Source organism: Ceratotherium simum, chromosome 2 (assembly GCF_057802395.1).
Source record: "Ceratotherium simum simum isolate JZ-2026a chromosome 2, ASM5780239v1, whole genome shotgun sequence".
NCBI classification, from domain to species: domain Eukaryota; kingdom Metazoa; phylum Chordata; class Mammalia; order Perissodactyla; family Rhinocerotidae; genus Ceratotherium; species Ceratotherium simum.
Genome location: NC_141901.1, coordinates 94,252,039 through 94,264,940, shown reverse-complemented (window position 1 = coordinate 94,264,940; position 12,902 = coordinate 94,252,039). Strand labels below are relative to the sequence as shown.

Below are 12,902 nucleotides of genomic sequence, written 5' to 3'. Positions count from 1 at the left end.
TTTAATCTGTTGTGATGATCACTTTTTTTTTTTCAGTCTATTAATATGGCAAGTAGTATTGATTTTTAAGTGTTGGAACAACCTTGCATGCATTATCCCCACTTGGTCATGATGCATTATCCCTTTTTCACAGTATTGCTAATACTATGTAATATGTGTGCATTGTATATATGTATGTATAATATGTACATAATGCATATACTGTGCATATAATATGTATATGATTGTTATGGACTGAATGGTTGTGTACCCCCAAAATTTATATGTTGGAACCCTAATTCTAATCCCAATGAGATGGTATTCAGAAGTGGAACATTTGAAAGATAATTAGGTCATGAAGATGGAGCCCTCATGAATGGGATTAATGCCTTACAAGAAGAGGCCAGAGAGCTAGCTCTATCACCACTATGTGAGGATACAATGAGAAGCTGGCAGTCTGCAACCTGGAAGAAGGTCCTCACCAGAACCTGACCATGCTGGCAGCCTAATCTTGGACTTCCAACCTCCAGAACTGTGAGAAATAAATTTCTTGGTTTATAAGCCACCTAGTCTATAGTAGTTTGTTATAGCAGCCTGAGCTAAGATAACAGTAAATGTAATATCTATGCAAATATGTAGTATTTGTTTATTAAAACTATATTAGAGTTGTTTCCATTTTTGGCTATTATAAATAAAGCTGCTATGAACATTCATGTACTAGTCTTTGTATAAATATATACTTTTTTTTCTCTTGGGTAAATACCTAGAAGTGGAACAGCGGGATGATATAGTGGCTATATATTTAACATTAAATAAACTGCCAAATTGTTTTTCATTTTCCATTCCTGCCAGCAGTATATGAGAGTTCTATTTCCTCCACATACTTGTCAACATTTGGTATGGTCAGTCTTTTAATTTTAGTGATTCTAATAGGTGTGCAGCAGTATCCCATGGTTTTAATTTGCATTTCCCTCATGACTAATGCTGATCATCTTTTGGTCCTCATTTGCTATCTGTATATGTACTTTGGCGAAGTGTTTGTTCAAAAGTTTCACTCATTTTTAAAATTAGCTTGTCTTAATATTGTTTTGAGGGTTGTTTATATATTTTGGATAAAAGTACTTTATCAGATATGCTTTGTGATTGATTTTTCCCCTTGTATGGTTTTTCTTTCCATTCTGTTAACAGTGTCTTTCAAAGACCAGAAGTTTTAATTTTGATGAAGTCCAGTTTACCAATTTTATCTTTAATGGACTGTGTTTTTGGTGTCATATCTAAAAAATCATTGCCTAGCCCATTCAGATTGATATAGTATATACTTTTCTGTATATATGTTATTTTTTGATTAAAAATTTTAAAAAGTCAGTCCTTAATTATGTTGTCTAATGAGATAACCAATTTTATGACAATTCATTGTATGATATTTTCTACAGTACATTGCAAAGAAGAGTGGATGACAGCTATACTATCTACTATACCTGGATTAGCTATAATTAATATCATAACCAACTAGTTCTTAAGGTCCTGAGTAGACTTTCCTCATTCCACTCAAATATTCTTATTACCAATAGTGAATTACAGGAGCCAATTGCTAGTATTATGCTGTTATATGTTATATGTCATGTGGTAAAGACTCTAACAAAATCAATATATCAATATTAGAAGTGAATGATTATTTCAAAGCAGCATATTTTCTGCCTTTAATATTTCCATCAAGTTCTGCATGGTGTCATTTTCAAATAAACTCAGAATTTTAAAGAATATTACCTGTGTGACTGTCCTTGTGGTAGAAACACTCGCTTTTTCTACTGTTTTTATGTCAGGTAGAACAATCATGGTTTTTGACATAGCCATTCTGGTTTGGTTTGCACCAAAATATCCTTTTGTTTGGGCTCCTTTTACTGGACCAGTGACGCTAATGGACTTCCTTGGCTGTGAGCCAGCATTCCTATATCAGGAAAAGAAAACATAATACAGAGGATCCACGACTGAAGAAAAATTAACTAATAATAAAAAAGCAGACTTTCATTCAGAAACATGGAAACAATCTAAACATATAAACAAGAAATAATAATCGCTACTTTAGAGCGATTATTATGTAAGCATAGTTCTAGAATATTTCCATGCATTATGTCACTTTTTCCTCAACACAATTCTAAGAGGTTGCTATGAATATTATTTTACATAAAATCAAGAGGCTGAGAGGGAAACCTTCCCACAAGTGTTGAAATTTGAACCCTGGCAGTCAGATCCAAAGTCCACACTGATTTCTCTGGGTCTCAGTTTCCTTATGTGTAAGATGAGGATAATAATAGTACCTGCCCATAGGTTATTATAAGGATTTGGTGAATTAATTTATATGTTACGGTTAGGAAGTGCCTGGCACACAGCAAGCACAAACAAGTGTAGGGTGCAGTTACACAGGCAGATTGAAGCTTGACTTATAAAACCTAGGAAAGAATACCATGCTCTTGCCTGAACAATTACATAATAATTTTTAATAAGAAGAGAAGTTATAATCAAAATGTTTGAATCAAGCAGAAAAAATATAATTTCACTTTTGGATCTACTCTGTAAATTCCTTAAAACAAAAACCTTCCTTAACATTTACTCATTTTAGTAGTTTGATTGTACTGTGGACTTCTATAACACGAAGATGATCTTCCCTTAGATTACACAAAAGAAATATGTTTCCAAAGAAAATATTTTTAACAATACTTTTACTTTTCAAATCATAAAAGATCAGACAGGAATAAAATATTTTTAAATGACAAAAATCAATCCACTTTTCACACTTTATTTTTCTTCACAGCATTTATTACTACTTGACATTTTGTCGTTGTCCACTCCTCTACTAGAATGTAAGCATCTTTAGGGCCAGAATTTTGCCTTGTTCATGGCTCTATCCCTAGCACTCAGGACAGTGCCCAGTATATTGTGGGCATTAAATAAGTATTTCTAAAATAAATGAGTGAGTTCCATTCATGCGTTATTTCAAATTTAAATTCTTTTTAAGAATGCTACCCTATCCTTCCTCCTTTAGTCTTTAAAGGACTTTACCTCCAACATCACTAAGAAAATAAAAAGGATGAATCAGGTAGAAACTCCTTAAATTATTTCTCCACCTTCATTATATTCTTCTTCCATATCCTAAAAACTCATCTAAATCCATCCTTATTTCTTTCTTCCTTTTTCACCAAAAGAGCTGCCATTCTTCTCTAAGGCTAATCTTCCTAGCTCTAAGGGTAGACAGGAAGACAGTCTGAAACCTGTCTCTTACTACTTTCTCAGGGACTCTTCTCCATCAATAATTCCCTGTCTCCTACATCTCATTTCTATCTTTTTCTCTTGAGCATATAATTATACTCCACTCATCCCCTCAACTTGGAAATCCTTCCTTTAGCTACATCTTCCTTTATCTATTACTATATCTCTCCTTCCTTTCACAATATGAGTCAATAATGCTGTCTACTTCCTTACTCTTCTTATTTGTTCCATAATTCAGTACAATCTAGTTCCATCCACTCCTCTCCTACTGCATAGAGACCACTTTCATTAAAATCACCTAGTCCTCCAAATTGTCAGATCCAAGGGACTCTTTTCAGTACTTATCTTTGTAGCATCTGACAGTTGACCATTACCCCTTCTTAAAATTGACTTCTCAAATTGGCTTCTGGGACACCACCGTCTCCTATTCTTCAACCTCCTTGCGACCTCTAATCACAGATCTTTCCATTTTCTACCAATTATTCAGGACCTTTTAGGTTTCTCTTCTTTCTTTATTTAACCCAGAATCCACAATTCATCAATTGAATCACGCTTTTACCATCACCTTCAACTCTTATCTTCTTTCTCCTTGACATTTTGTCCTACTATCCTTACAAAAATCCAGTCCTCCCATTCTCTTTTTCTTTTATTTGAAGATTACACTTAGGCTCAAACCTCAATTATCTGTTTTCTCACTATATACACTATTCCCGAGTAAATTTAACAAAATCCACGGTTTCAATGACTACTTATATTCCACTTCCTTATCACAGTCCATGATCATCACCACTACCTCCTTTCTTCCACCCCCTGAAGATTTTATACCCTGAATTACTGATTCTCTCTGCAATACTACTCCTGGCATAATTCCTGAGTATTTCAACGAGCATGAAGGTAATCCTTCTAACACTATGGCCTCTCAGCTCCTTGAAGTTTTCTCACATAAATGATCTGGTCCTCCTTGCTACGTCAGCTACTTATTTCCATGGTCACACATTTGACCTTATCCTTAGCAAGGTCAACCATCACTTCCTATTTTTCCAGCTTATACACCCTCTTAAACCCCAACTTCAACCATCCTTCAACTCTATTAAGACCTTCGAGCTCTTGATTCTACATTTTACTTCCTTACCCACCCCTCTTATGCAATCTCCTCTCTTGAGCTTAAGGTTACTGAACATAATCCATAGTTAAACATTATAATCACTCCTCATTTATACTCTCACCTCCCTTTTCCATCTTTAAATTCACTGTACTTGCTGGCAAAACTAAACCCTTGATTAATTCCAATTATCTTCTTACTTTAAGCCTGAACATGTGTATTACCCATGTTTCTAGCCTCTGTAAACTTGATGCTTTAACGTCTGCCCTACATGCATAGGCTGGACATGCCTTATTCTGGACAACCTGATATGCCCGAGTCACCATGCCTTGGCTTCCTGCTTCCCTTGTGTCCCCTCCCCCCACGGGGGGAGGCATGATTTTCCAATATACACCAAGTGATCCAGAGTCCACACCCCCGACCACCTCCCTTATTGGGCTCTCACACTCTGGGCCACTATTCACCTTCCCGAATCACCCTACAGCCAGGTAGCAGATAACCAGGAGTGGCCCCTATGCCCAAGAACCCACTGAAATTGTTCAAACTAGCCAATCCTAAACCTGCTTACCCTGCCTCACCTGTTCCTTCCCACCAAACCACAATAAAGATTCCTCCTGCCCACAGTCCCCCCCACCCCTTCCTGGTGGCCAAACCCAGTGCTTCTCCATGTGGCCCCCTGTGGCATCGTGTGCTCCCTCCTCTCGGGAATTATGAGTAATAAACCCTTTTTTCAATGGTGATTGTCTCCTGATCTCTTGGCCTTACTATACATCCTATTTTCTATTAATACACTGTATTTTAACTCAACCTATGCAGCTAAATGAATCTGGAGGGAAAAACATCCAACCATGATGCCCTGTCTCATTTTACATTATTGATCGTTAACTTCAAGTGGGTCCTTCATGTGCCAGCAATTACACTCTATTTTCCTGGTTCATTTTTTTACCATACCTTCTAAGGCCACTATTTCATACTTGTCCTTGAATATCAACATCTCCTCTCCCATCTTTACTTTCAACTGATTAAATGAGAAAACTGAAGCAATTGGGTAACTTCCAAATACTCCCACTGTCACATCTATGCACCTGCCTGTATCTGTGCCTACATTCTCTACTTCTCTCTTGTTACTCTGGAATGATTATCTATGATTCTAGCTTAGATCAATCCCTCTACACATGCACAAGATTCCGTTCCTTTTTGCCTATTCAAGGACATTGCTCTATTAATTCTCACTGTCATGCATCATAGGCTTTTCTTTCTCTACTGGATTATTTATTTTAGCATGTAAACATGCTGTTATTTTTCCTATCTTAAAAAAACAAAAACATTTCTCTTGACTCCATCTACCTCTCCGGCTATCATCCATTCATCTTTCCTTTAATTATAGCAACTCCTTGGAAAAAATTGTCTATACTTACTGTGTCTAATCTCCCTCTGTATACACTCTCTTAAACCTGATCTGATCAGGTTTTTGCCCTTATCATTCCACAAAAGGATTCTTACCAAGCTTCAGTCACCTCCACAATATTAGTTCCAATGGTCATTTCAAAGTTCTCATCTTACTTATCAGTAGAATTTACCCAGCTATTCATTCTTTTCTCTTTCCTTTTTTTAAACTTGGATTGCAGGGTACTTCCCTTATCTGGTTTTCCTTCTACTTTTTCTGCAGTGTTCATCCTTGGACATCTTCTCATTTCTGTCTACATTCATAGCCTAGGTGAACTCATCCCATGCCATGATTTAAATGCCATCCGTATGATAATGACTCCCAAACATATATCTCCAACTGGACCTCTCCTCTGAATCCTAGATCCATATATCCACTTGACTACTTGACATCTCTAGCTCAAAATTAGCATGTCCAAAACTGAGCTCCTGACAATCTCGCCCTCACCCCATCCAGCAAACATACTCCTCTTGCAGTCTTCCCCCGTTTTTGTTCAAGGTAACAAATTCTTTCGTTATTCTTTGAGCTATTCTTCTGAGTTGCTCGGGTGAAAAAACTTCAAAATATATCCAGAATCCAACCTTCAGAACCACTCTTGTTGCCACCATCCTGGTCCAAACACTATCTTCTCTCTCTTGGATTATTGCAGTAGCCTCCTAACTCATCTTCTTTCTTCACTTCAATCCCCTGAAGTCTGTTCCCCATACCACCACCAGAGTGATCTTTTCAAACGCAAGTTAAAGCACAACACTGTTCTATTTGAAACCCTCCAGAAGCCTAAGTCCTCACTAAGACCTAAAAAGTTGTGCATACATCCAGTAGCACTCTGAATTCATGATCACTACTCTCTCCCTCATTGACTCTGCCCCAGTCACACTGGCCTCCTATGGTATTCCTTACACATGCCAGGCATATTTCTATATCAGAGCCTTTGCCCTAGCTGTTCCCTTTGTCTGAAATGTGCTCAGCATCCTTAGTTCCTTCCGGTCTTTACTTAAAACCACCTTCTTAGTGTAGCCTTCACTGGCTCCCCTATCTAAAATGTCAAATACGTCTCAGGTACTTTAATCCCTTGGCTTTATTTTTCTGCTTGGTACTTTTTACTATCCAACATAATGTATCTTTTTACTTATTTATCACATGAAGTAGCTGTTCTCACCCTGCCCCCCACTTAGAATCTAAGTTCCATGATGGTAGGGATTTGGGGCTATTTGTTCCCTGCTATACCCCTAATGCCTGTGTACCCAACACACAGTAGCTGCTTGATAAATACTGAATGAATGAATAATTCCCAAATCATTATATCCAAATCAAAACATTCTCTCAATCTTCATGCTCAAATTTTTACCAGGCTACTCATTAGCTCCAGCTACGTGTCTACGAGACATCTCAAAGTGAACACATGCACAATGAAATCCTATCACATTTACTTATTCATAAACCAGTTTTATTCCCTGTAGGAACCCACATAGAAATGAATTAGTGAATGATGTTACATTTATCAATTAGGTCGTTACTGGGATCTTATGAGAGAACATTATCAGTGAACTCTCAAAAACCTTCAGATTATAAGTTTTATAGGAAGGAACTATGTTTATCATGTCCACCATTATAGTCCCAGCTCTTAGCACTCTGCCTGATAGAGTGGGAAACTAGAGACAAAAAGTACAGACTACTTTTTAAAGAAATTGATATTAGTACCTGTAGACAATTACGTTAGAAATTTATGGTACATATCTAGCTACGTTAGAAAACTGATGTTTTCAACAGAGACAAATTAGCAGACAATAAACAGGATGACTTTCAGGAGGAGATAACCACTTTGAAAGTTTTGCCTGAAAAACAGAGTTATGATACAAGAGGTCATGCAGCTGTATATTCTTGAGTTTCCTGAAGCAAGGACCTAATTTGTCCTGTTCTCCCCTGTATCGTCAGTATCTAGGGCAGCAACTGGAAAATATAAGGTATTCAATGGCTATCTATGAAATGAACACCTGATGATCCCTTCTACGAAAAAAGAAGCAAATGATATTAAAAGCATGCTACATATACATAAATCTCACTATGAAACAACCATAAGATAAAAAGTAGGAATGGCTTAAGAAAAAGTTTCTGTATTAGAAACGGGATGGGATGAAGGTAATTAAATGGGATGAAGGTAATTCCAATCTAAACCAAATCAATTTCTTTCATTCATTCAACAGTTATCTGCAAAACACTCATATACATAAGGCTCTGTGCTACCTGCTGGCAGGGATACAACATGAATCAGACATGGGCCCTAAGGAGCTTACAATCTAACAAAAGAGATTAACATGCATATGACTATAATGCAAGTACAAAATTGTATTTGCCTCAAAACAGGTACACGTTAAGATGAAATGGATTGTGGTAAAGGTTACTTTGGGGGAAAGGAGTGAGCAGAGAAATGATGAAGGTGACATGTGAGTTAGGCCTTGAATGTAAGCTGAACGCAAAACAAGTGTATGGGGTGTGTGTGTATGTATGTGTTTGTGTCTGGTGCAGGTGGAGGTGAGGGGGGGACAGCGGTATTGGGGCAGAACAGAAAATGCACCCTGAGCAAAGACCACTATGAACAACGAAGGTAGAAAAGCATGTGGGATACACAGGGAATCCTAAATGATTCACTTAGATACAGGAAGGAAAACAAAGCTCAGCTTTGAAAAAATAAAATAGCCAGGCTAAGTCTTTGGAATTTATTACACAAGCAAGGTTTTTGAGCAGAAGAGTAAAGTGATCAAAACTATGCTTCAGAAAAATTTAGTTGAACATAGAACACACTAGAAACAAGAAGACCATTAATTAAGATGTTATGAAAATAGTCCAGGAGAGAAGTAATCAAGGCTCAACCCGGGGTGGCAAATATAGAAATAAAACAAATGCAAGATAGAGCAGGTATTAAGCATGGCTTTTTATTTTCTATATTTTGATGCTTTGATATCTAGAGAGTTGCTGATCCTAGAGGGATTGCCCCTCCCAGGGCTAATCAATCCTATACATAGTAAGGTACTTGTCCACAGGCACACTTTTCATATGCAAACCAACCCATCCAGAGCCCATACCCCTAACCACCTCCTTTATTGGCTCTCATAGAGATCTCACTCTCTAGGCCACCATCTGCTTGCCCTAATCGCCCCAGGGATAGGAACCAGACAACTACGGACAGTCCCTATGCCCAGAGCCTTTTGAAACTATTCAAACAAGCCAATCCTAAACTTGAGAATTGGATGATTTTTTAAATTTACATGAATTCAACTTAATTTTACTCTGAGATTTCCATACCTAAAAGTAAAAACAAAAATCAGACAAGATGAGCAGCAACCAATATTACCGATGTACATACTCATTCACTCATTCGTTCGGCCAGCAAATACTTAGAGTGCCTTCTTCATTCTAGGCAATAGCAGTGAACAAAACAAAAATCTCTGCCCTCATGGAGTACCATAAGTTGGGTGAAGACAGATTAACAAAAGGTATATAATATATCAAATAGGGATAAATTTTATGGAGAAAAATAAAGCAAGGCCGAGGAATTGGAAGCGCTGGGAGGAGTAAGTCTTATTATTTTACATACGGTGGTTAGAGGACTTTTTGATAAGGTGACATCTGAAATGAGTGCATCATGAGATTATCTGAGGGTATAATATTCCAAAGAACAGCAAATGCACAGGTCTTGAAGTGGGAAAATAATGTGCCTGACATTGTTGTGGAACAACAGAGTGTAATTAGCCAAGGGGAAAAGTCCAAGGTGAGGTCCTGCGGGGCCCTGTGAGAATGTGAGCTTTTACTGAGTGAAATGGGAAAAATTGGAGGAGGGTTTTGAGAAGAGCCACAGTGATTACTATGTTGAAGGTGTTGGCAAGACCATCTCGGCGGTTACTGCATTGTGACAGCGACTTACATTTGAGTGGTAGTCTGCATATATTTTGCAGGTAGAATCCGCTGATGGAGCCGGGTATTAGAGAAGTCAAGAGTAACTCCAAGATTTTTTACTGAGTAAGTGGAAGGGTGGATATTGCCTTTTACTGAAATGGGAAAGACTGCAGCGTAGAAGTCCAGTGTTGGATATGAATTTTGAGATGCCTATTGACTTCTAAGTGCAGATGTTTGGTTTTTTTAAGCATGTTTTCTTGGGAGAGGTGTTGGCTAGAGACATAAACTGGTGAATCATCAGTATACAGGTGGTTTTTACTGTATACTTCACTTTACATAGTGAAGAGAAGAGATTTAAAGACTGACCCAGCAACACTCCAATATTTAGATATGTGAGAGATGGGGAGGTACCAGCAAAGCACTATTTTGCAAGAGTAGCCACAAACCAAGGGGAGAACTGGGGAGGAGTGGTGTGCCAGAAACCAAATGAAGAGATTCAAAACTCAAGAAGTGATAAAGTAGATCAGAGCTGCTGATGGGCGACTTACGAACAAAACTGAGAAACGGCCATTGCATTTGGCTGGACGGCTACCGCTGACCCTCACAAAGGCTACTTTGGCGGAGTGCAAGGATAGACAAAAATCTGAGTACCATATCCGAGAGAGAATGGAAGGTTCTCTCTCACCAACTTTCAACAGTTCTGCTACAGAAAGGTTAGCTGAGCTGGAGAAGATCGGGAAGGATGTTGAAGGTCTGAGAAGAGAACAAAAGTGGTCTGGAAGTGCGGGCGTGAATGAATCGGAACTAGAGGAGCTGCTGGCAGCACTCCGGGACCATTTGAAGCCATAAGCGAGACAAGTCCGCGGAGCTGTGCGCTCTTCCCCAGCCTCTCGCTCAGCTGCTGCAGGACAGGGGGACGTGGTAGGCAGGAGTGAGTTTGAGGCAGGAGGGTGCGAGGAGGGGGCAGAAAACACCTCGACTGCAAAGCACAGTGACGTTGTGAGCCGAGAGGACTGAGCATCTGGGCACAGCGCGGAGGAACAGGCTGAGACTGCAGCCCGAAAGGAAGAGGAGAGCTAGGAGGAAGGGAGGTTCTACAGGCACTAGGTCTTTCCTCAGAGCGCGGGCACAGCAGCCGGGGCTGAAAAAGGCCGTGTGCGCCGCGGGAGGCGGCACTGCCGCCTGGGAGTTTCGAGGGCTGCAGACTGGACCCAGACGCAGGAGGAGAGGCCCTAAGAGGCTCCCCGGGGCCGCGGGACGGACTAAGGCGTGAGCGCTGCACTTACTGCCCGAGGTTCGGCCGACTGCGGCTGCCGGCCGGGGAGACGGGCATGGCGGCGCCGGGCGGGGGTGGGCCGGCCGCCCCGCCGCCGGCTGTCTCCGGAGCCCGCACCCCGATCCCCGGCGTTGGCGGCGCGGGGATGCTCGCCGGGCGCCATGGCGACGGCGGAGCGGCTCAACAAGCGGCCGCGCGGTTGGCTGAGGCGGGCGGCCGGGAGGAGGGCGGAGGCGGCGGGGCGGGCCGAGGGTTGGCGGAGCGGGAGGAAGCTGCGGACAGCGGCGCGAGGAGGCGGCGGCGGCGGGCCCAGGCCCCTCCCAGGCTCCGAGTCTCCCGGCTGCAGGCGGATGGATGGGGCTTCCTCAGGCGGCGGCGGCAGCAGCGGAGGCGGCGGCGGCGGCAGCGGCTGTAAGTGCAGCCTCCACACACCGTGTCTCCTCTCTCGGTCCTGCCCGGGCCCAGGGGCTCCCGCGCTGTCCTCGGTCCCCTTTTTCCCCTCCCCTCCCCCACCGCGGAGCACCGCCCGGAAGACCCTCGATTTCCGGGGAGGGGCTGAGAGAACGCTCCCTGCTCCCTCCCCCGCCCTCGGTGGCGCCGGCCGCCCGCGGCGCATGCGCAGCTCCCTCCGCCGCCCGCCCGGTCCCGGCTCTGCGGCGGCGGCGCGCTGGGCGTCCGCTGCGGAGTCGGCTCGCCTCGCCCTGTCGGCCTCCGCCCTGTCTCCTGCCTGCCCGGACCCGGGCGGCGGGGCTAAGCTGGCCGGCCCCCTGTGGCTCCGCCTCTTTCCCCTGTTTTTCGGGTTCTGTCCCAGCCCGTGGTGAGCAGGGTCCTGGGCAAGCCGGCCCGTTTCGGAGGGAGCGAGGGAGGGAAGGGAGAGTGGAAGAGGGCGTTATTGTGAGGGAGCGAGGTCCTCCCAGCCCGTGGGAGGATCCCTGGGGACAGATGCCTCCCCCGCCTTTGAGTGGCCTTGTTCTTCCAGCTTTTAGTGGAAAGATCTCTGGCCTGGAGCCCATCTCTGGTCTTTGCTTGCTGCGTGACCTTGGGCGAGTCACTGCTCCTGCGAGCCCCAGTTATCCCTAAAGGTGCACTCCTGATCTTGCAGAAAAGCTTATGCAGGTACAAGACTGGCCCGTCCGCGGGGGCCTCTTAGCCGAGACGACCCTGGGTTGACTGAACCTTCTTTCTTCGATGAGGCGACCTGTCTATTGGGTCGCTTTTATTCCTTTACCATCGGTTACAAATTCTATTGCTCAAGGCTCATTAATGTCTTTCTAAAATTGTCATGGGATCCTTGTCCTAATTACTGGCCATGTTTTTAAAAATCAGCGACAGGGTGCATGGTGAGCTGTGGCATCATCGTCTCTGGGCTCCTTACTACCGAGGCTCTCTTTCCTTTGATCCAGATGGTGTGGTGGCTCGATTCTCCCAGTGCCTGGCTGAGTTTCGGACGTGGTTAAGAACCAACTGGTTGAGGTTCAATGCAGACAAGACGGATGTGATGCTGGTAGGCAGGGGCACACTTGGAGATGAAGGGAGGGAAAAGCCAAACTCCCTCAAGTAATATAAATATGATATTACTCTTCTTGTATGTTCCAGTGTTTGAGAACTGCTGATGGGCCAATAATTGCCAGAGTTTGGGTGAGATAAAAATAACATCAACAATATAAGAACCATAAGAATATCAGTTTGTGATAATCTGATAAAATGGGGCCACTGGATGAAATGCTTTATGTAAAAATTATTAAAAGAGATACCAAAAGGCTATATAAGTGTTTTAGGGTGGCGTTAATAAAAATCAAACTAACACAAAAATGATGATGCTGATTGTCGCGTAGATGTGGAGCTTCCAAATGTAACACATTACTGCTCTGTAACCTGCTTTCTGCCTACTAAAGGTAAACTCTCAATTTATCTAAAATGTCGTTTTTAAAAATAGG

The 12,902-nt window shown here is 42.2% G+C and overlaps 2 protein-coding genes across 5 annotated transcripts in view; one reads left to right on the top strand and one right to left on the bottom strand.

Annotated features, from left to right (window-relative positions):
• The window catches only part of DNAI4 (dynein axonemal intermediate chain 4), a 99,565-nt gene extending 88,188 nt beyond the window's left edge, over window positions 1–11,377 (bottom strand). Inside the window, exons 1-2 of the mRNA XM_087449305.1 lie at window positions 10,976–11,377; window positions 1,747–1,927 (exon numbers count right to left, since the gene is read on the bottom strand). Coding sequence (XP_087305431.1) covers window positions 1,747–1,927; window positions 10,976–11,022 — 228 coding nt within the window. The 5' untranslated portion in view covers window positions 11,023–11,377. The remainder of the gene's footprint in view (window positions 1–1,746; window positions 1,928–10,975) is intronic.
• The window catches only part of MIER1 (MIER1 transcriptional regulator), a 58,123-nt gene continuing 56,521 nt past the window's right edge, over window positions 11,301–12,902 (top strand). For 2 of the 4 annotated variants that reach the window (XM_004431464.3, XM_087449270.1), the window contains exons 1-2: window positions 11,301–11,376; window positions 12,369–12,469. In XM_004431464.3, the coding sequence (XP_004431521.2) occupies window positions 11,316–11,376; window positions 12,369–12,469 (162 nt within the window). In that variant the 5' untranslated portion in view covers window positions 11,301–11,315. Of the gene's footprint in view, window positions 11,377–11,642; window positions 11,783–12,368; window positions 12,470–12,561; window positions 12,604–12,902 lie in introns of those variants that run through there. The other 2 variants (XM_014788260.2, XM_087449257.1) reach the window with 2 other exon arrangements.